Genomic DNA, 23,862 nt, shown 5'->3' on the forward strand with positions numbered 1-23,862 from the left:
AGGATTGAAAGCTACCAAAAAAGAAGCTGATGAGAATGAAGGAGGCGGTGACTAAGGAACACGGATGGATTCCAACCTTGTTTTTAAAAGTTTCCTCCAGTCACTGGGAGCAAGTTACAGTCTGGGTTTTGTTTTACTTTTAGGCTCAGTCATTCTGCTCTTGAAGTCTTTTCTCTCCCTTACATCCTGGTTCTCAACTTATTTGGGGGAAATACCTTGAGCAGAATACAGTGGGAAAAGAATCTCTAAGGCTTTCTCTTCCAAATTCACTTTTTCTTTTTTTTTGATTCTTTTTTTTTTTTTTATCTTTATTGTTCAGATTATTACATTTGTTCCTCTTTTTCCCCCCATAACTCCCCTCCTTCCAGCTCCCACCCCACCCTCCACCCTCACTCCCCACCCACTGAGTTCATCCATGGGTGCATGATTTTTGTCCAGTCTCTTCCCGAATCTCCCATTCCCCTTTCCCCCGCAAGAATAGTCAGTCCATTCCCTTTCTATGTCCCTGATTCATTATAGTCACCAGTTCATTCTGTACATCAGGTTATTTATTCACTTGATTCTTAGATTCATTTGTTGATAGATGCATATTTGTTGTTCATAATTTGTATCTTTACCTTTTTCTTCTTCTTCCCCTTCTTAAAGGATACCTTTCAGCATTTCATATAATACTGGTTTGGCGGTGATGAACTCCTTTAGTTTTTCCTTATCTGTGAAGCTCTTTATCTGACCTTCAATTCTGAATGATAGCTTTGCTGGATAAAGTAATCTTGGTTGTAGGTTCTTGGTATTCAGCACTTTGAATATTTCTTGCCATTCCCTTCTGGCCTGCAAAGTTTCTGTTGAGAAATCAGCTGACAGTCGTATGGGTATTCCCTTGTAGGTAATTGAGCCTCTTTCTCTTGCTGCTTTTAAGATTTTCTCTTTGTCTTTTGCTCTTGGCATTTTAATGATGATGTGTCTTGGTGTGGTCCTCTTTGGATTCCTTTTGTTTGGGGTTCTCTGCGCTTCTTGGACCTGTAAGTCCATTTCTTTCTCCAGGTGGGGGAAGTTTTCTGCCATTATTTCTTGAAATAGGTTTTCAATATCTTGCTGTCTCTCATCTTCTGGGACTCCAATGACTCTGATATTAGTCCGCTTAAAGCTGTCCCAGAGGCTCCTTACACTATCTTCACACTTTCGGATTCTTTTTTCATTATGCTTTTCCAATTGGGTGTTTTTTGTCGAATCTTTGGTTTGATTCTTGCACTCCTCTGGTCTGCTATTGGGTATAATATTCTTTATTTCAGTCCGTGTATGCTTACTTTCTAATTTCTTTATCGTAGCATCGAGGGTCTCATTAGTTTTCGTGAGGCTCTGCACGAATTTATGGCAAGCCCTCAAAATTGCGATTCTTAGCTCCATATCCTCCATTTCTGTCATGTTTTTTTGTCTCCGCATCTTTTATGCTTTCTTGGTGCACCCCCTTGTGGTCTCTGTGCGCAGTCTTGTTCTAGCGAAGCCTTAATTGTTGTAGTTAACACTAGAGGGATTTGACCACCCGGCGGACTGGCGGTGGAAATCAGCTGTGGGAAAACTTCAGTCCTCAGGGGAGGTGCTAGTCCAGCCCTTGCCTGAGGCGGTCGGCAAATGGTTGTGCGCAGGGTTTGGGCGGGGCGGGCTCAACAGGGCGGGGGGGAGGGAGCAGCTATGGCCGCTCTCAGTCCGTCCCCAGGGGCTCTGCCTCTCTGTCCCAGCAATCGCTGCAAACCTCGGAGGGGCCGTAGCCAGACAGTCCCGCTTCTCCCGTTTGAGTCTGGGTCCCTAGAGACTCGCCCGGATCTGTAGCCCAGAGTCTGAGATTCGCTCCTGATTGAAAACGACAACCGCGCCCTCAGCCGCCAGCCCGCTTTTCACGCGCACCTTTAAATTTTCCACACTGCGCCTCCGCTGAGCGTCGGAATGCTGTTGTTTTTGCTTCTAGTTGAAGAGACTCTCCTCAGCCAGCCTTCCCGTGGTTCTGGTTGATGTCCGCTCCGACTTTTAGTTGTATTTTTGAAGTGGTTGTCCACGGCGGGCAGTCTCCGGTGTTTACCTATGCCGCCATCTTCGATTCTCCCACTTTTTTTTTTTATGTTTAAAAGTATTTTTATTTTTTCCATTGATTTTTATTTATTTTTCTTTATTGATTAAGGTATTATATATGTGTCCCTATCTCCCCATGGCCCCTGTATACCCCCCTCCTATCCCCCATTCATGCCCTCAGCCCCTGGTGTCTGTGTGCATTGGTTAGGCTTATATGGATGCACACAAGTCCAAATTCACTTTTATCCCTTCCTGACTCAACAAACACTATATGGAGTCAATGCCCCTGTGCTCCGTGAGAAAGAAAAACCTGTTTACTTTGCTCTGCTGGGGGCTGGAGGCTCAGCCCGCGCAGTAGTACACAGAATTCCAGCCTTCTTCCTCCTTTCTCTGTACACTGAGCACACAGATTACACTGTGTCTCTGTGAATGTGGACAGTTAGCATTTACCAACATATATCTGTCTACTTTCTCTTCTATGGAACATTGTTTAAATTAAAAAAAAAGGGGGGGGGGGTGTTTATACAAGGTCAAAGGGTAGATATAAGATGTTTGTGTTAGTTAAGTGGGCATTTTTACAACAAGACTTCCCCTTTGGTGTGTTTAATTGTGATGTTTAATGGACTCTCTCCCTGTTTAAGATGATACTATTGAAATAAAATTATCTTCTAATAATGGCCTGTGCCCTGCCACTCAATGGGAGAATAGCAGACTTGCAGAATCTTATTTGAAAACATCATTCTCTACTGTAATTTTTTTCCTGTTTATTTAATCTTTTTTGTTTGTTTCACTGGAAAGAAAAGATAATGCTCAATTTTATTTTTTTTGTTTTTTTTTAAAAATATATTTTTATTGATTTCAGAGAGGAAGGGAGAGGGAGATAGAGATAGAAACATCAATGATGAGAGAGAATCATTGATTGGCTGCCTCCTGCACGTCTCCTTACTGGGGATCAAGCCCTAAACCCAAGCATGTGCCCTTGACTGGAATTGAACCTGGGACCCTCCAGTCCGCAGGCCAACGCTCTATCCACTAAGCCAAACCAGCCAGGGGATAATGCTCAATTTTAAATATTAAAAGTGTACCAGTTACTTGTTATAATGAAACTAAATTTACCTCAGAACAACAATCAAGAAAACAAAATCCACGATGATAAAAATGACAGAGAGAAAAAAGAATAAGTCCAGGATTCTCACAACATCCCTACAGGCATCAGCCTAGGACCCCTTACCTACAGGTTACTGGTGTACAAAAGAAATGTATGTCCCATCAGCTTAACCCACAGCAATCCTATATGGAACAGCTCTCCTTGACCCCGCTTCACCTCTCCTCTCTGCTCTCCGCTAGCCCCTTCTTCCTCATATCGCCCAAGCACACAGCCATGACTTGATACTGTCTACACAGTGTCTGCTTCACCTATGAAGCGTGAGGTCCTTGAGGACAGTGACATTTATCAGTGTAGCCCCTGCATCTAGGCCAGTGCAGTCACATGCCAAGCAATCAGCAAACACCCATAAACAAATGGATGAGGTCTTACAAAGGACATTAGGCCTGAAAGGGGTATCATATGGCAGCCTTCCTGCTTATTACAGTGTCTTTAGAACAGACCCGACTGCACATTTTTAATGAGCAAGTTTGCCATTTGCTTTAGTGACTTGGGACCTTTCGTGTAAGTAGTGAAGGGGTCATACATACCAAACACTTCATCCAGTTCATTGTCTAATTTTTTCTGGACTTCTGGTTTGCAACCCAGAAGGTACAAGGCCCAGTTTATTGCAGCTGCAGTTGTGTCATGGCCCTACAAATATAAGAGAAAAATCAACAACAAACAGCTTAGAAAGCAGAGTTCATTGAGAAGGTTAGGGATGCTAGCTCTATTTTGAATTGGCTCTGGATTTGACAGCGGTGACATGACCCCAGACAGAACAAGTTAATTTTATACAGTATTTTACCTCGGTGGAGAACAAACCAATAAAACAATCCCTTCAAAGGGGATGCCTCTGGGTACAGGGACATTCAATACGACAGATCACATACTTGGTGAGATGGCTGGGCTGGGCTAACAGGAGGCATTCCGAGGGAACTCTGTGCACTGGACTGTTTTTGAGGGAATAAAAGTGTGACTTTCCTGAGCCAAGTGGCCAGATCTGCACTTCTCCACTTTCTCCCATTTGTAAGGTCGACTTTACCTGGACACCAGGCAGCACACGGGTGTTCTGAGCAACAGTCTCCACATCAAGAAGTTGATAAACACCCCATTTAAACCTTTGTGAGTTTGAGGCAAAATACCAAACATTTTGCAGAAACGAACTCAATTATTCTTCACAGAAAATCCATGGGAGCCCAGCCAGCATGGCTTAGTGCTTGAGCATCGACCTATGAACCAGGAGGTCATGGTTTGATTCCTGGTCACGACACATGCTGGGGTTCAGGAGGCAGCCAATCAATGATTCTCTCTCCTCATTGATGTTTCTGTCTCTCCCTCTCCCTTCAATGAAAATATATTTCTCTGAAATCAATAGAAATACATATTTTTAAAAAATCTCCATGGGATACTTGATACTGCTATTCACGTTTTAGAGATGAGAAACTGAGCCCCAAATGATGCTTTCCCAGGGCCGGACAGCTTTATCTAATCAATAAATTTATATATTTTAAAAATTTATCCTTTTTTTTTTTTTTATGTGAAGACAAGACATCTCTTTAGAATCACAAACTGGTTAAATGCTCTACTAGAAGAAGCTGGGAAGATGGTGGCTGGCAGGACGGAGGTGAGGAAGAGGGTTTGATTGAGTGATGAAGTGACAGGGGAGTGTGTGGATGTGTGTAGTGTGTGTGAATGAGTGAGGGACAGTTAAATCCAGCAGGAGTATCAGAGGCTGGCAGACCAGGCTCTCCTGGACAGGGAGCCCCTACCACCGCTGCGGGCACTCTTCAGGCTGTGGGGCTCGAGAAGGGAGCCCATGCCATCTTGAAGGGCAGAGAAGCCTCCTCTAGGAATTCATCAGCACCACCACCCAGACTGGCCGTAGACACTGTTCTCGACCCTGCAGCCACACCAGCCAAAGTTCTACTGCCTCACTGCAGACCTGCAGACCCTAGGACATCTACCAACAAGGGTGCACAGATCCCGCAGCAGTAAGTGGGACTTCCCCTTCCCTGACTGCTGACCTTCGGACACTACGGTCACGCTGAACCAGTGCTAGGGCACCCTGAGTCAGCTGCCCTGGCAGAGGGTTCTCTGGTGCCTCTGGAGCCACTGCTGGGTACTCACGTATCCAAACAAGAATGCACGCCCCGGTAGTAGAAACTTGGACTTCCCCTTCCTGGCTGACTGCCCACAGACACAGTGGTCATGTGGTTTCAGCACACAGGTCTCCTGAGTCCGCCACCCCAGCAGGTAACTCCTAGGTTGCATTGTAAGCCACTGCCGGGGCTCGTATCCAACCAAGGGTGCACAGCTCCTGAAGCAGAAACTGAGAATTCTCCCTCCCCGGGTCAGCAGCATACCACGATCGTGCAGCTCCCACGTGTGGGCCCCACGAGCACACATCTCCACCATATGGCTCCTGGGCCCCTCTGTGAACTGCCACAGGGTGTGTGCCTCTCCAACCAAGGTCACATGGCTCCCTGAACAGGATCCATGGCTGCCTACCTCTGGACACCTTGGTGAGTTACTGAGGACTCGCCTTGCCATACAAGGTCACATTGTTTTGGCCACAGCCTCCGAGATTCCCACAACCACAGCTGCTGGCTCCAGAACGCCCTTGCGATTCAGAGAGGGAAATCACTTTGGCGAGAGTCCCACTGCCTCAACTGCAGACTACAGGAGAGCTGCCCACACCCCCCCCCCCCCCGCCACTGTCCCAGACTCTTGGAGCCTCATAGTGAGTTACAGAGAGACGCTACCCCAGCAAGAGTCACACAACACCATCCAAAGTCATAATACCTGAGCCTCAGGCCCCAAGACCCCTTCCTCCCAAGCCCATGCACTCGGGGAACTCATAGTGAGCACATAACAGTGAGACTTCAGGCAACCCTTTCCACAAGACTGAAACCGCAATCACATCTACAACAGCTTGCACAACAAAACGGGGGGTGAGTCACATTGCCCATATGTGATGAGACTACAGCCATGAAAAATAAACTAACATTCAAGACCCAACTACATCAAGAGAACCCAAATAACACAAATAGGGGGCTCCGCTAGATCACCAAGCCCAGGAGATCTGAGAGACTGCACCACTGGGTTCCAAAAATCACCAACCACCCCCAAAACAACCTGGGTAGCAAAGCAGCTGGATCTAAGACATAGAAACAAAACATTTCAGCAAAAAGTGGGAAGACATAAAAACAATCCCCAAAGGAAAGAAAAGAAGAAGAAATCACCACAAAAAGAATTAAATGAGATGGAGGCAAGTAACTTGTCAGAGAAAGAATTCAGAGTAATGGTTATAAGGATGCTCAAACGTCTGGATGACAAATACACACAACTCAATGAGAATTATAAGAAGCTGAATAAGAATGTCACCAACATGAAAAGGAATCAAGAGGAAATGAGGAATGGCCTAGCTGCAATAAAGAACATAAAGGAAGGCTTCAATAGCAGACTAGAAGAGGATGAGGACCAACTCAGCAAATTAGAAGACAAGGTAGGAAAAAAAACACAAACATAGCAGCAACTGGAAAGAAAACTTAAAAAGGAGGAGGAGAGCCTAAGGGAGTTTTGGGACAACATGAAAGGAAACAACACCTGCATAATAGGGTTCCAGAAGGAGAGGAAGCGGAGCAAGTATTAGAGAACCTGTTGAAGAAATAATGACAGAAAACTTCCCTGATGTTGAGAATAAAAAGACCACTCAAGCCTACAGCTTTTTCTGAAGAAGAAAGTTGATCTGGTATTTAATTAGGGTCTTGAACTTTGTAATTTCTAACTACAATATAATGACTCTTCATCAGTTATAACAAGCTACTTCAAAATGTGATCAGACTTTTAAAAAATGCTAAAAACATTTTTAAAGAATTCCTATATATTAATTTTTAAGTTAAAAATAAATTGAGAACAGATCATCCCTTATACCAAGGATCCCAAAATATTTTAAAAGGTGGCTACAAATAATTCTTGCTATTTCATGTTATTTCTAATTTTACTATAAATGCTTAAACATGTCTAAGTATTAGTGCTGGCTATTTCTTCATTCTTAGCAGTTTTAACTCCCAAGATTAAAAAAAACACAACAAAAAAAACATTTTCTTGTTATGTAACAGGAACTGTAATTTGTTTAATGATGATACCTGATACTAACATGACAACACAAAATACCTCAAACATGAAAGTGTCCACTTCTTCTCGAATAGCCTCAAGGCTTAGCTTGTTCCCTTCATCATCCATCACATTTAAAAGCAGGTCGAGAAAAGCCCTGCGTTTTCTGTTGGAGAGGGTCGTGCCTTTGTCATCACTTTTACCTTCTTCATCTCTCTTTATTTCATTGGCCCGTTCATTGATGACCTGTATGATTTAAATGATCACATGCTTTTGTGTGGAATTTGATATGGCCTAATAATCCATTGTCCTGTGAAAATATACTAGCTTCTTTAACTGATTTTTTTCTAAGCCTTTCCTGTTCTGTCTCACTCAACAGGAACTTCGGTTTTTATAAAAATATAGTAAAGCTTTCTGTGAACATTTTTAGGGCGTTATTTGATATAAGACTTTTAAAAACAAATTTAATGTCAGACAAATACATCATTTCCAAGGACATTTTTGCAGCCTTTCCAACCTGGGAATAGAGTGGTAGTCTCCTGAATAGGGCCGGAGCGAGTTGAAAGAGCTCATGAGAAAAAGTTGGGGTGGTGGAGAGAACACAATCTATACTAATAAACGGGTAATATGCTAATTAGACTGGGGCAACTGGCCATCTTCTGGATGTCCGAGTTCCTTCCAAACAAAGCCATGGTGGTGGGGGCAGAGGCAGAGGCAGTTGGGGGCTATTAGGTAGGCATGAGAGAGCAGTTAGGAGTGAGATCAGGCTGGCAGGGCAGGGGATTTGGAGGTGACCAGGCCTGCAGGAGAGGGCAGATGGGGATGACCAGGCCTGCAGGGGAGGGCAGTTGGGTTTGTCTGGGCCGACAGGGGAGGGCCATTTGGGGCTTCCATGCCGGAAGGGTCAATGGGTGACCTGGCCAGCAGGGCAGGGCAGTTGGGATGACCAAGTAGGCAGGAGAGGGCAGTTGGGGCAACCTGGCTGGCAAGGGAGGGCAGTTGGGGGCGACCAGGCCAGCATGGGAGGGCAGTTGGAAGCATTAGGCAGGCAGGCAGGTGAGTGGTTTGGAGCCAGTGGTCCTGGATTGCAAGAGTGATGGCTGACTGTGGAATCGGGCCTAAACCGACAGTGGGACATCCCCCGACGGGTCCCAGATACAAAAGGGTGCAGGCCGGGCTGAGGGTCACTCCCTTGTGCATGAATTTTGTTCACTGAGCCTCTAGTCATTATATAATAGATTTATTATAGATCACTCTAATTACGTGTTGTATTAGAGAAAAGAATCACACCATATGCTTGCCGCTCCTTCTGCCTAGAATGCTCTTGCCTCAGAAGCCAGCATGACTAGCTTCCTCCCCAGTTTTAGATCTCTACTGCCCAATGTCACACTGTCAGGGTCACTGCTACCCTACTCCCTAGCACTCACTCTCTTCCTAAGCCTACTTTACATTTTTTTCCATTTCACTTACCTCCTGGCATTGTATTTGTTATTTAGTGACTTTCTCCTCCAACTTCAATGTAGCAGCAAATTTGACTTTATTCATTGATATAATTCCAACCTTTAGAACACTGCTTGGCATTTTAAACATGTTAATGAATAAAAGAATGAAAGCCCAGGAGCTTAATTTGGTTACACATTTCAACTTTCTCCTCCTTTTGGGTAATTGTCCAAACCTGCTTCTGTGGAATGAACAGATGCCAAGTTCCATAATGGCAAGCACCATGTCTTCTCTTTGATTCTTGGTGGAACCCCTAGTGCCTGGCACTCAGTGTGGAATGTACACTAATAAAGAGAAATATGTAAATTGGTTGTCACTCCACTACACCCGCCAGCCAATCAGGATGACTATGCAAAGATGGCGGGTTCATTTGCATACACAGGCGCAGAGTGAAGACTGAAGGCTCTGAGGGAAGACTGAAGACGACTGAAGAGTGAAGACTGAAGAGGCTTGGCTTCTCCGCTGCGGCTAGAGAGGAGAAGCCAAGCCTTGCTGCGGCCGGAGTGGAGAAGCCTAGCCTTGAGCCTTGGTTTCTTCGCTGTGGCAGGGCCAAAGGCCTGGGTCACGGGTGCCAGAGGAAAACTGGTGCCGGCAGCCAGGGGAAGGAAGGCCAATTGCGTGAATCTTTGAGCAACAGGCCTCTAGTTTTTTTATATTAGCCATCCAATTTGGAATTCATTCATTATTGATACTGATATTAATGTATGAAATTGGAAGACAAGTGTAATTATACCCATAAAATAAAATCTGTTCACCATTCACCTATTGGCAGGCAATTATGCTATACTCCACTGACGGCAGCTCACTCCAATATCTCATTCACTTAAGGTCTAGGAACTCTAACCACTTGATCTGTTGGTGGAGGCAGTACCTCACTGTCAGGAAGCAATGCCATCATATTTTAAACTAAAATTACAGTAAAGGTTAAATATAATTACTTCAGCACTTTTTTCAGTACACTTAAATTACAATGCATGCTTTTAATTAAAGTTTGCCTTTTCATAAACATACTTTTAACACAAAGGCAGACTATATCCAGAACATTACTATTTTGTTGTCATTAAAAATTACATAGTAATATCTAGTTAATTTTTATCACTTCCAGTTTAAGATACTGCTACAAATGCCCTTTGTTTTGGAAAACTATTGCCTAATCCAAACATTTTTCAGAATATTCTTATAACACAGTTTCCTGTGTCTTCATTTTCTTAGTATAGCACCCATTTTGTTAATAAACTATCATAGCACATATCACATTTTGTAATTATTTATTTATAGACAACCTCCCCAGTAGACTAACCTCCCCCAGTAGAGAACATTAACTAGTAGGTATGTTAACAAACATAGGAGTCATGCACTTATAAAAGTTGTAGAAAGTGAGAGTGGTAGGGGTTGCACAACATTGTTAATGCCCCTAATGCCACTGAATGGTACACTTAAAATGGCTATTATGATGAATTTTATGTTATTTATGTTTGATCACAATAAAAAAAAAATGAGGACTTACATTGGTGGTAAAATTATGTAAGATCTTTAGGTTCCTTTTGTGGTCCCTTCCTTCTTTAAACAAAAGGTACAAAACGTCATGCCAGAACCAAATCGTCTTCATTCTTTGATGCACCAAATCACTCATCCTATAAACAGGTTGCAAATGTATCAGCTGATATATTAAAAATGTGCATTGCTTGAGTACCTATTTGGTTCCTGGTCTCAATGAGGGTGCCCCTCAATATGTGGCAACGATGATAATTCATCTTAGCAGCTACTAAGAGCTCTATGCTCAACAATGAAGGCATGGGTTATTACACATCCAAGGAAGCTTAAAAATTAAATGGGTCCTTTAGATGAATGAAGAATTCATTACAAAACACCTTACTAGATGGCCATCTGACCTCTCCTTCTATTTCTCCAGGAAGAGTTCCAGACCTCCCCGAGCTGCCTGTAGCTCTTATACCACAGGGTGGGATGAAATCTGCCTGTTTAATGTCCACGCATTTGCTTGATCACTCCTCTGGCTGTCCTCTTCTCCAGGAAAATGCCCTTCTGTCACATCCCTGTCCCGAGTCCCTCCCTCAACCTTTCCAGTGATGGAGCAGAAAGACCTAGATATGATCTCCTCCTTTGAGAGCAGCTTACAGGTCAATTCTGCAGAGTGGCCTTTCTTGGTCACTCAATCTGTGGGCCCAATTGCTGTTTTCTTCTCAAATATCAATCAACTTAATTTTTTCTTTGAAGCAGTTATTACGGTTTATAAGCTTATACGTATTTGTTTTGATGCTTGTCTCCCTGTTATTCTGTTCTGTGGACCACTATAAAACTAGTCAGTATCTTGTGTAAAGAATGGCAGATTATATATGCTAATATGTGTTAAAATGAAATGGGCAGTGGACTTAAAGACAGAGTTCCTTAAATCACAAGCTGGCCCTGCCCCTTAATAGTTGAATAATCTCAAGCAATTTTTCAAACTAAATACGACTATTTCAATTAAAAAATAACACACACTAAGTGCAGAAAATATGGGAAGAGAGAATTAATAACAATACAAAAAACAAGAAAGAGGAGCATATAACACAAAATAATAATCACAACTAACATTCTGGAATAATATCTACAAGTTGTTGTTTTTTGTTTTTTCTTAAAAATATATATTTTATTGATTCTTTACAAAGAGGAAGGGAGAGGGATAGAGAGTTAGAAACATCGATGAGAAACATGGATCAGCTGCCTCCTGCACGCCACCCACTGAGGATGTGCCCGCAACCATGGTACATGTCCTTGACCGGAATCGAACCTGGGACCCCTCAGTCCGCAGGCCGACGCTCTATCCACTGAGCCAAACCAGTCAGGGCTACAAGTTTTTTTTAATGAATAATTTTTTATACCTAGTGGTTATCATGCTAAAAATATTGTTTTTATCTTTATTTTATCACTAAGCATCATAATGTAATTTTTCAATATATCATAAAACAATCATTTAAAATTATACCATAGCCTGGGTGTGCCATAATTTATAAAATAAACCCTCTACTGTTAAAATACATGCTTTAATGATTAGGTTAATTTTTAATGCAATATTTCATTGTGAAACAATGAAAAAGATACAACACAGACAAAAAATTATTAGCGATATTTTTAAAGCTTGAATCAATAACAATTTAAAACATAATTAGAAGGGCTCCGTTTACCTATAAACTGCATGGACATACTCAGAATCATCATTAGTCTGAGCATCAATACTCTTGCCCATAGCTGTCTCTGCAAAATATGGGTAAGAAGCAATTATTCAATTCATACACATGCCTTGTGTTAGTTTTCCAGTGACAAACACTTCAAAAAAGAGATAAATTCTTATATATTTTAGAATTGTTCCTTTCCCCTTTCACTCTTGCACCTTTTGTTTCTCCTACTTCCTATTCCTGTTCCTTCTTCCCTCTGACCTTCCTGGCAGGTTGGCTCTGCTCCAAGCCCTAGCAGTGGGTACTGCTTCTCAGGAGCCTAATTTAGCAGAAGGACCGCCCCAAAGAAGCCAATATCCTTTCTAACCCCTTCATTTGCCTTCCCAGTGGAATGCTATTTTCTATTTGGGCCATTTTATGTATATACCATAGCTCAGTGATGGCGAAGCTTTTGATCTTGGCGTGTCAGCATTTTGAAAAACCCTAACTTAACTCTGGTGCCGTGTCACATATAGAAATTTTTTGATCTTTGCAACCATAGTAAAACAAAGATTTATATTTTGATATGTATTTTATATATTTAAATGCCATTTAACAAAGAAAAATCAACCAAAAAAATGAGTTCGCGTGTCATAGGTTTGCCATCACTGCCATAGCTCTAGAAACAAATCAATGAGACTTACCACAGATGATATCTAAGGCACAAAGAGTGATGTAAAAAAAGCAGTTAAATTTATCCCCGTCAACATGTTTTTCAAGCTTATTAACCAATATGTTGGCTTGTTCATTCATGACATCTAAGAAGTCTTCCAGAATGGTAAAATGGAAAGTGGGTGTTATCATTTTTCTCCTGGAGCGCCATTTGTTTCCAGTACTAGAAATACATGACATGGTTACAAAGAAGAGAAAAGCAACATCCAAAGCAAATAAAGCATAGTCAAGACAACAAATTCTTCTTAATCTACAGATTCCCAAATGCTTTGGTCAGAATGACAAGGGGATATTCATATACAGTTACAGGATGGGCCTATTTTAGATATCCTTCTATATTACTAATATTTATTTATTTTTTTAAAAATATATATATTTTATTGATTTTCTACAGAGAGGAAGGGAGAGGGATAGAGAGTTAGAAACATCAATGAGAGAGAAACATCAATCAGCTGCCTCCTGCACACCCCCCTATGGAGATGTGCCCGCAACCAAGGTACATGCCCTTGACCGGAATCGAACCTGGGACCCTTCAGTCCGCAGGCTGACTCTCTATCCACTGAGCCAAACCAGTTAGGGCAGTATATATTACTAATATTTAAAAGAGCACTGATCAAAATTGAAAATTTTAAGAATTTCACTAAATTTCTAAGTTCTGAGTTTCCAAAAATGAGAAATTTCCCCTCTTTACCCAACCTTAACCCTCTGAAGATCAAGGAGCTCCATGAGTCTACTTTGATCTCTAACATCTTCAAAGTCTCCAAAGTCCCCACCGAAGTCCTGCTTCCTCTTTCTCAGTTGATGGGGTCCTGTTGCTGGATGGCAGCTCAAGGACTGAGCTTACTGTGCTCAGCTTACTTCTCTGAGGATGACTGCTTTTTCATTGAATTTCAAGAATTCCCTGTACAAAACTCCCCTGTACTGTACTCCATTTATACATTGGGACTTTCTAACTCTCCTTGGAACACTGGTGACCATCATTATTGAATACCATGGCTGGATTTTACTCTACACCTTGGGTTCCTGTCTCTAAGGGGCTCATTATCACCCAACCTGTCAGCTTCTCCCTATTACCCAACAGCACATTTTTTTTTAAAAATATATTTTATTGATTTTTTACAGAGAGGAAGGGAGAGAGATAGAGAGTTAGAAACATCGATGAGAGAGAAACATCGATCAGCTGCCTCCTGCACATCTCCAACTGGGGATGTGCCCACAACCCAGGTACATGCCCTTGATTGGAATCGAACCTGGGACCTTTCAGTCCGCAGGCTGACGCTCTGTCCACTGAGCCAAACCGGTTTTGGCCCAACGGCACATTCTTGCTACGGGAAAACTTATGTCAATGCCTGACATAAGTTACGCACAAGACAGTTTAACCGATTTACACTGACTTACCTGGTAAGAAGTCCTAGGCCAAGCCATGGTTGTAGGAATGTGTACAGAAAAGACTTTTCAATTTGCTTTGAGCTATTTAAAATTACCTTAGAAAGAGAGAAAAGAAAAATGAGAGACAGAGATATGAATGCAACCATAATTATAAGAATACGGGGCTAGAACACAAATACTTTCCAAAGTAACATTTTATAACAATTACTTCTTTGTGGTTCATTTTCATTACTATGACTCAAAGAAATGCAGTTGGAGTTTGGAACATAAAACTATCTCCAACTCTTGGAGACTAGCTGGAGTTGACTGAAAGAAAAATGTCCAAGATAATTCCCTGACTCCTGCCATGAATTAGGAGCCAAGTGCAGTTGTTTATTGAGGGTAGGAGTGAGGGAAGAGAAGGTGGCTGAAGCAAAGGATGACCACATTTATGGAGATGGAAATCACAAGTTCATTATCAGGTATGTTGATTTGGAGGCATTCCAGTTGACATAGTCTGAAAGCAGGTATGAAGCTCAAGATTAAAGCTTATACTAGGTACACATTTGAATGTCTCCAGGATATAAGTAGCATTGGGAACCATGGGTATAATTAGGTTGCCTGGAGCCAAAGTAAAGCAGAAGGGACGAGCATATGCACAAAATGCTTCTCAGGATCTTGCTGCAGTTCCCTACTTTGGACAGATCTCTATCCACATGTCCTAAGCCCACTTACACTAGGCCAGCAATGGCTGAAATCCCACATGTGGCCCTCTCGCTATCTCATCTGCACCAGTAGATTGGGCAGTTTGGAACCAGAGACGCTCCAACAGTTTTTCCACAATGAGGAAGAAAGATGTATCTAAGCCCAACAACCCTAGGAAATTCTGCTGTTAATTTTTCTCCATGAAGAGAAAGTCTGTTTTTCCCAGTTTTACTTCCTGACACAAAGCCTTTGTCATCAACCATGAGATAATACTCCCAATGTCATAATAATAACTAAAAGAAAGGTAAACAATTTTTTAGGCGTAATTTCAATAGCGTTTATTAACAACATCTTTCCCATCAATATCTTTAGTGTTCTCTTTTAAAAAATTAACTTGAAATAATAAAAGTATAATGAATACTCTGAGCCTCTTAAGGGAAACACTTAAATTTTATTAGCCTTATATATTTGCAATCTTAAAACACTGCCTGGGAGATGATATGAGCTCACCTTGTAGAATAATCTATTTATGATTCTGTTCAATTGAAGACTTCCCAAAAAAGGAGGACAAATATATTACTTGATACCAAATGCATATAGACATGTAGAAGCTGCTACTCTTCCCAGAACTCAAGACTATATCTGGAAAGCATTAAATGGCACCTTCACAGCCTTAAATGTTTAATGGAATGCTCATTGTATTGAATTCAATTAAATATAAGGACATTTATTTGCTGTTTATTCTGATAAGATTCTCACACCATCATATATACAGTGAAACATTGACCACAGTCACCATCAACTCACCTCTATAGTTTCGGCCTTAAACATGGCCATTACTGGTACTGTGCCAAGCCAGAGTTTTAGCATTGGCACATGTCTGTTGCGTCCTGTGTAATAAATCATCTGCTGGAAAAACTCTAGAAAATAATTAATTTTAAATAAGTTCCTTACTGTGTCTTTTTGGGTTTTTTACTGTTTTCACTTTGGGCAACTCACTCAATTTCTTCCAGATCTTTCACATCTTGAAGCTAAACCACACAGTTGTCCTTACTAAATATTTAATCAATGAATTATGAGGCTAATTTAAGTATGAATGATATATATGCAACAACCTGGTTAACTGAGAAATGCCAAGCACTGTGGATGTTTGTGGTGACCTTATCACATGCCTTCCCCAAGAAGACGGAGGTTGTTCAGTTTCTCCTGACCTGCACAGGCTACTCTTCTGTAGAAAGGGAAACCTGTCCCAACTCTCTAGCCCTGGTAGATAGATGCTTCCCTTTCACCCTCTCTAAAACAGTATTGAAGTTCCTCAGGAAATTGAGATTAGAGCTACTATGTGATCCAGCCATTCCTCTTCTGGGTATTTATCTGAAGAACATGAAAACACTAATTCAAAAAGGTATATGCACCCCAATGTTAACTGCAGCATTACTTACAATAGCCAGGATATGGAAGCAACCTTAGGTGTCCATCAGTGGATGAATGGATAAAGAAGATGTGATAACATTGGCCTAGCTGGCATGACTGTGTAGTTGAGCATTGACCCAGTCAGGACATATGCCCGCGTTGCAGGCTCGACCCCCAGTGCGGGGCATGCAGAAAGCAGCCAATTGACGATTCTCTCTCATCACTGATGTTTCTCTCTCTCCCCTCTCCCTTCCACTCTGAAATTAATAAAAAACATATATTTTTTAAGGATAAAATATTGTTGTTTGTGATAACATGAATGGATCTTACGGGTATTATGGTAAGTGAAATAAATCAGACAGACAAGGACAAAAACAGTCTGATTTAACTCCTATGTAAAATATATTAAAAAGTAATAAATAAACAAATATAACAAAATAAAAACAAATTCAAGGATACAGACAACAGAATAGTGGTTACAGAGGAGAAAGAGAGTGGAGAGAGGGCAAAGTAGGTAAATGGGGTTAAACAAATGGAAATAGATGGAAACTAGACTTTTGGTTGTGAGCACCCAAAAGAGTATACAGACATCAAATTATACTACTGTACACCTGGAATTTAGATAATGTTATTAAACAATGTTACCTCAAGAAAAAATAATTTTAAAAAACTCTTCTGTTTTACTAATTCTTCAACTTCTCAAATGTCTCAGGGCCTCTACAGAACCTCTTCTCTTTTTTGTAGGAAACTCTTATTCCTACTGCTTTTTGTCTAATAACACTCACTTATTCTTCAAGTGTCATCTTAAATGTGATTTTGCTGCAAAGTCTTTTCTGATATTCTAAACAAGATTTCTGGTAATATAACTTCCCAGGTTGGCTACCAATTCTAGTACGGGTACCAGATCTAAGTATTTCTAAAGACTATCCTACAATAAAATAAATAAGTGTTCTTGGAGAAGTCATTGATTTTAGGGACAAGGCAGAGAAAAATACCAGAAGAATGGACTATATTATGGTGGCAGAAAATAAGGAAGTGCTCAAAAAGTGATGGGGCCGTGTTGAAACACCAAGCAGCCAACTGAAAAGCTCCTAATACTCCAAACTGAAACAATTTGTGCAACAGAATAAGTAATGATAGAATTAGTTTGTATCACTTCTCTAGTCAATATCTTATAGTTTTCAGTGTACAGGACTTTCACCTCCTTGGTTAAATTTATTCCTATGTGTTTTATCCCTTTTGATTCAGTTGTAAATGGGGCTGTTTCCTTAATTTCTCTTCCTGGTAGTCCATTGATAGCATAAAGAAATGCAAGAGATTTTTGTATATTGATTCTATATCCTGCAACTTTACTAAATTTATTTATTATTTCTAACATTTTTTGGGGGTGGAGCATCTAGGGTTTCCTATATGAACAATCATGTTGTCTGCATTCTTTTTCTTGCCTAAATGTTCTGACGGGGACCTATACTACTACGTTGAATAAAGTGGTGAGAGTGAGCATCCTTGTCTTCCTGATCTTAGAGGAAAAGCTTTCAACATCACATATGGCATCACTGCTAAAAATGCATAATTTCGCCCTAACCGGTTTGGCTCAGTGGATAGAGCATTGGCCTTCGGACTGAAAGGTCCCAGGTTCGATTCCGGTCAAGGGCATGTACCTTGGTTGCAGGCACATCCCCAGTAGGGGGTGTGCAAGAAAAAGCTGATCGATGTTTCTCTCTGATTGATGTTTCTAACTCTCTATCCCTCTCCCTTCCTCTCTGTAAACAATCAATAAAATATATTTTTTAAAAGTCTTGTTTAAAAATGCATAACTTCAATGAAACTATGAATAAATAACAGACAAATCCAAACTGAGAGTGATTGTACAAAATACCTGTCTCAGAAAATGTGTCAAGGTCTTGATATGTGTGGAAAGACTGATAAACGATCACAGATTAGAAAAGATTGATATTGAAGAACATAACACAAGGAAGCACAACTCCTATATGCCAAGTGAGATTTTGAATTGAGTCATGGAACAGAAAAAGAACACTAGGCAGTGTTGTAAAATTCAAATAAGGGCCGTAGTATTGTTAAGAACATTGGACAAATAATAATGTTCTAGTTTGATAATGATACTAATTCTGTAAAATAACACCATCAGAGGAGGCTTCCTGGGTATATGGCATATGTGAACTCTGTATTATTTTTACAACTTTCCTGTAGTTCTAATATTATTTGAATAAATAAAAGTTTATAAAGAAGGAGAGTTTTATTATTCTGAAGCTGAAGAATAAAAAGTAAGCTGGAGTAAGATTTTAAAATATTTTGTTAGTAGAAGAGAAACGCATACACACAGTATCTATATAGATAAAAGCCTAATATGCAAAGTGTCCCCTCGGGAGTTTGACCAACTGGGATTTCCATTGCTTGCTCTGACATGTGCTGACCACCAGGAGGCTGTGCAGAACGAAGGAAGGACCTGGTCGGAGGCCAGCCACTGCTAGGGACCCTACCCATGCACGAATTTCATACACTGGGCCTCTAGTCTATATAATGAAGAGGTAATATGCTAATTTCTCCATTAAGGTGTCCCAGTCTGTGTGACCAGGGCCAGGGGTGGGAATTCTACCCCCAGCGCTAACATCACGCTGCCTGCGTGATCCCTGTTCAGCACTGGAATGATGCTGGGGGGGGGGGGCAGGGTGGAGGGCTGGGCATGACGGGGGACCTAAAACCACAGCCCCCACCCTGCATCGCTTGACAGGGGACCTCAGGCCACATACCCCGCCCCAGCTCTGGGCCGGGAGACCTCAGACTGTGACCCCACCCTGGCACTGGCCTAGGGGACCTCAGGCCATGCCCCCTGCCCGCAGGACGTGACGGGGTACCTCAGGCCACACCACCCACCCAATGGGTCTTGGTGGGGTAACTCAGGCCATGCCCCTCAGCTGGCGGGGTTTGACGGGGGACCTCTGCCCTGTCTCAGGGCCAGGAGACCTCAGACTGCACCCCATCCAAGTGCTGGGACGGCAGAACTCATGCTTTGCCCCCCGCCTAGCGGGTCTTGACGGAGGAACTCAGGCTGCGCCCCTCGCCCAGTGGGGCTTGACAGGGTACCTCAAGCCATGCCCCTTCCAAGATCCAGGCCGGGAGACCTCAAACCATGCCCCCCGCTCCGGTGCCAAGCCAGGAGACCTCAGACTGTGCCTCCCTGCCCCAGCGCCGGGCCAGGGGACCTCAGGCCACACCCCCGCCCAGCGGGGCTTCACGGAGACCTCAGGCCATGACCATCACCTGGCGGGACTTGACGGGGGACCTCAGGCCACGGCCCCAGCCAGGCAGGGGTTGACAGGCGACCTCGGGCAGCACCCTCACTCTGGCGCCGGGCCGGGGGACCTGAGACTGTGCCCACTGCCCGGAGGGGCTTATTGAGGTGGGGCAGGACAGGTCTAGGTCTCACCCAATGGGGGTGGGGCTGGCCGGGTCTGGGTCTCCTGCGTTTCAGAAGTGAGTGAGGATGGTGGGCGGGGACTTGACTCTGGGTCCCGTGGTGCGCCCCAGACTCTGACAGGAGGGAGATTTTATATACATTTTACTAATTTTCTTTCATCTCTGACACCTCTATTATAGAGAAAGGGCAAATAGCAATATTAAAATATTTCTTATCATTAATTCTCTTTTAATGTGCATGAATTTCATGCACCAGGCCACTAGTATATAAATAATAGGCTATGTCCACATTTCCTTGGATATAGGAAAAAATTTGGTTTAGGAATGTGACAAAAATGTGGAAGAAATGTCATAGTGAATATAAGAAAGAATCATTAAGATAAAAAGAATTACTGAGAAGCACTGAGGAAAATGTAGGGATTAGATAGGGAAAGTTGGTAATCAATCAAATCAGTTTCCTATGACATGTCCAGATATAAGAATGTATATAACAGAAGTACCTTACTTCTTCTTAAAAACACAACATGCTCACTCATGCATTCCACAGGCAAGGAACATGTACCACCAAAGGACCAGATCTCTACTCTGAAGGAATTTATAATCAGAGGAGATGGTCACTGTGCTACTAATCACAGTATCAGATCAGATGAAATGGGTGTTAAATTTGAAGTTTAAGTCTGAGGAGTTATTGATTTTCATTGAAAGGACTGGAGAAATTCCAAGAAAGAGATGGCATTTGAGAATAAAAGAATGAGTTGGCTTTTTATAGGAAGAAAAGGGAAGTTAGGGTAAACCAAGTATCAGAAATAGCAGAGCAGAGGCAGGGAGGTCTGAAAATTGCCTATAGGTTTAGCCAAAGCACAGGATGGCGGTGAAAACATTAATAGATGAGCTGGGAGTGTTGGAAGGCTAAAGAAGTTGGATTTTCTTTTATTGTCTCTAGGCAATATCTGAAAGTTTCTGATGAGTACTAGAACCACATTTATATTTTAGGACAATAACACTGAGGTGTGTGGGATCTGCGAAGAACTTGGTATTCCTATAGCAAGGATACAGGAAGATTCTGGGGGTGGAATTAGATACAGCCAGTGTTAGGGGCCCTGGTCCTGCTTTATGGCTGGTCCTTATAGTGGGTGTGGGGAAATGGTGACCAGTAATCCCAACAACATTGAAGTAGGGAGGAAAGTTTGGGAGTTAACACTTTCTGTATTGAAATCCCTGAGGCCCCATTTGGGGAACGCAGCCCAGCATTCAAAAAGGTCAAACATGACAAAATTCTGGGTCAGGTCAGGAAACACTAAATTGGTGAGTGCAACCCAGGGGTGAGGGTTGGGTGGGGTGGGGGAACACAGTGACTAAAGGATTGGGGTACAGGGTCCAGCCCTCATGGAAAAGACCTGGCAATTGTTACAATGAGCAGAAGTCAAACAACATGAGGTCAGGGGAGGACTGGCTTTCTAATTAGGTGAGGAAATGAGGCACTCTCCTGAGATTGCTGGCAAAATCCAGGGAGGGAGGGATAAGGAGAGCTGACTAGCTGGGAGGCATGTGGTACCCAGGCTTCTTCTAGGCAGAGGAAATGCCCCCATGACAGCAGCAGGAAGAATGCCCACAGCACTGTGAGGCTCCTAATACAGACGGGACCTGAGATTTTGACGGGTTGTTTAACATGGGAATTTGGGCCGCACGGACAGATTGACAGGGCATAAAAAAAACAACTATTAAACTTCTCAGGTCTTTTTCAGCGCGAAGAAATGTACACATATTCACCTATCCCTGCTCCTTCTCCCATCCCTCGGCTTCCCCCACCCCTGGGCTTCAGGGCAAGCTGCTCAAAGTGCAGTGGGAGAGAGGCTAAAGCACAGAGATGTCTATTGCATGTGATACTGAATAAACAGTAATAATTGTTTAAAGCGTTTGCACATTTGAGCCCCTCAAAACCTAATAATGAATCTTCTAAAATGGCTAACATTCATTCTGTCATATTTATTTGCTGTGTATGGTAAGTAAACATCAGACCAGAGCTAAAGGTTTTCGATGCCTCATGTCCTTTATACCTCACCACAGTCAGATGAGAAACACTATTACAGAAGTCAGTGAACAACTGAGGAAGTTGTGCACAGCTAAGTAGTTGCACAAAATCACAGCGCTGGTAAATACAGGCCTGGCTTTGTACCCAAGGCACCCAGACACACAATGTGCCATCATCAGCATTTCATCACGCCGATTCAAAATGCCTTCCAGTCAAAACATTGGCTAAATTGTTGTGAAAAGAGCTAGGTCAGATCAACAGTGTCAAATATACGTAGCATGGCCATGAACACTGCCTTGGTCTGGTCTGACAGAGGAGACAGGGAAATCAAAATCCGTGGCTTGAAGGCCTCAGGCGGGCCCAATAGCAGGGAGCAGCTGGGGAAGGCAGGTGTTGACAAAAAGGACTGAAAAACCAAAAGATAGAGTTCAACAGCCTAGTTGGAAGTCAGTTGCAATTCTCTAGGTGAGACCTCTGAGGCCAGAATGTGGATGGTGGCCACACTATGAAAGGCACAGCCTCTTGTATAAGACATAAGGGTATTGAGGATGGGGAATATACCTTTAAATGTTGTGCTATGCCCAATTTTGCTGAGCTCAAAGCTGGGCACAAAGGAGGGCCTCAAATAACTGCATGATTGACAATGAAAAAATGGACTCAAGCCAAGTTCTGGACAATGGTCTAGAAAATGCACGCATTAAATGTAATCCTCAAAGTAACTGTAATATAGTGACGTTTACAAGTAAAGGGTAACACACTCTAACTTAAAGAGTTTTAAAAAACTTTTCAAAGTCAAGCAATTTGGTCACAAGCAGAAAGGGAGCAAAGGTTGATAGTATGCCCAGATCCAGTAGTTTTTGATGCATTAAAAAGGCCCCTTGAGCCGAAACCGGTTTGGCTCAGTGGATAGAGCTTCGGCCTGCGGACTGAAAGGTCCCGGGTTCAATTCCGGTCAAGGGCATGTACCTGGGTTGTGAGCACATCCCCAGTAGGAGATGTGCAGGAGGCAGCTGATCGATGTTTCTCTCTCATCGATGTTTCTAACTCTCTATCTCTCTCCCTTCCTCTTTGTAAAAAATCAGTAAGAAATATATTTTTTAAAAAGTCCCCTTGAGAAAGATAATGTGTTACCATGCTCTCCTCTCCAGAAGTAACTATAAGGAGAATTACTTAAAATAATCCAAGAACTCACTGTTTTGAAATAGATCTTACTCACTAGAGATTTCAATTCTTAGAAAAATTCCCCCAAAAGACTATGATGAGATTTCTTAAGTAGAATGTTTCCTGTTGGGAGGAGGCGTCTATATTTCTACACCATTATTTTTTAATATTATAAAGCCTTTGGGTAGAAGGGAAGATTAGCTCTGCCTTTAGTGTTTGCCATGATGATGTTTACAAATGTAGTTTTCACATATCAAAAGCTGCTGCATCACTTGCAACATTAGTCGCATTGATGTTTGGTTGGTTAAAAGTTTACTGGGATTTCTTCTGCCAGAAACATTTTCTGTATTTTGGTAACACTCTCCCATGAGGCCTCATGTATTCCCATGAAGTTGAAAAGACAGCATTATTTTTATTTGGAGAAAGGAAAGTGGAAAACAAATAACCCTTTAAGCTTTGGAATTGATGTTCAGTCTATAAAACTTCTTCAGTTAAACTGAGGAGTGATTGGATTCTAGTTCTGGGCTCATTTTAAAATATGTCATTTGGGGCAAATCTTTTCAGTTCTGGGCATCTCAACTTATCCAGCCACGAAGATGAAGTGCTAAGATCTAACTCACCCTCCCCCATGGGGCATCCAAACATCAGGGACTTTTAGGAGTTTTCTAACTTAAAGTGACCCCTCTACCCCAATCTTAACATAACATAAAGGCTATCAGCTTCAAAAGATGATTTCAATAAAAACCAATTCACTCCTTAACAAATAAGATTTCTGAAACTTGCTGTATGACTTATGGAGCAGGCCCTGGTGAATAACATCATAATTCATGTTGGTATGTAACTTCCTCAGAAGGGCCAAGGAGGAATGAAAGTGTGGTCGAGTCTTGTGATTTCTGCAGGGAGAGGCTCTGGTCTCAAGTGCATTTCTTGTCCCATATTTTGGAGAGAGAGGAGAGAGAGAGAGAGAGAGACTAAGTTATAAGTTGTGTCTGCCTTTAGGACTTTAACAGTAAAGACAGAAAAAAAACAGG

At 42.2% G+C, this 23,862-nt stretch overlaps 1 protein-coding gene across 2 annotated transcripts in view; it reads right to left on the minus strand.

Annotated features, from left to right (window-relative positions):
- LOC139005927 (cytochrome P450 4V2-like) overlaps positions 1–23,862 on the minus strand; it is a 29,659-nt gene that overhangs the window by 4,823 nt on the left and 974 nt on the right. For both annotated transcript variants that reach the window (XM_070408238.1, XM_070408239.1), the window contains exons 2-8: positions 15,595–15,707; positions 14,113–14,198; positions 12,687–12,877; positions 12,013–12,082; positions 10,335–10,461; positions 7,388–7,573; positions 3,760–3,862 (exon numbers count right to left, since the gene is read on the minus strand). In XM_070408238.1, the coding sequence (XP_070264339.1) occupies positions 3,760–3,862; positions 7,388–7,573; positions 10,335–10,461; positions 12,013–12,082; positions 12,687–12,877; positions 14,113–14,198; positions 15,595–15,707 (876 nt within the window). The remainder of the gene's footprint in view (positions 1–3,759; positions 3,863–7,387; positions 7,574–10,334; positions 10,462–12,012; positions 12,083–12,686; positions 12,878–14,112; positions 14,199–15,594; positions 15,708–23,862) is intronic.

This window comes from Myotis yumanensis, unplaced genomic scaffold, assembly GCF_028538775.1.
Source record: "Myotis yumanensis isolate MYYU_CA2020_CCGP unplaced genomic scaffold, mMyoYum1.0.hap1 SCAF_3, whole genome shotgun sequence".
NCBI classification, from domain to species: domain Eukaryota; kingdom Metazoa; phylum Chordata; class Mammalia; order Chiroptera; family Vespertilionidae; genus Myotis; species Myotis yumanensis.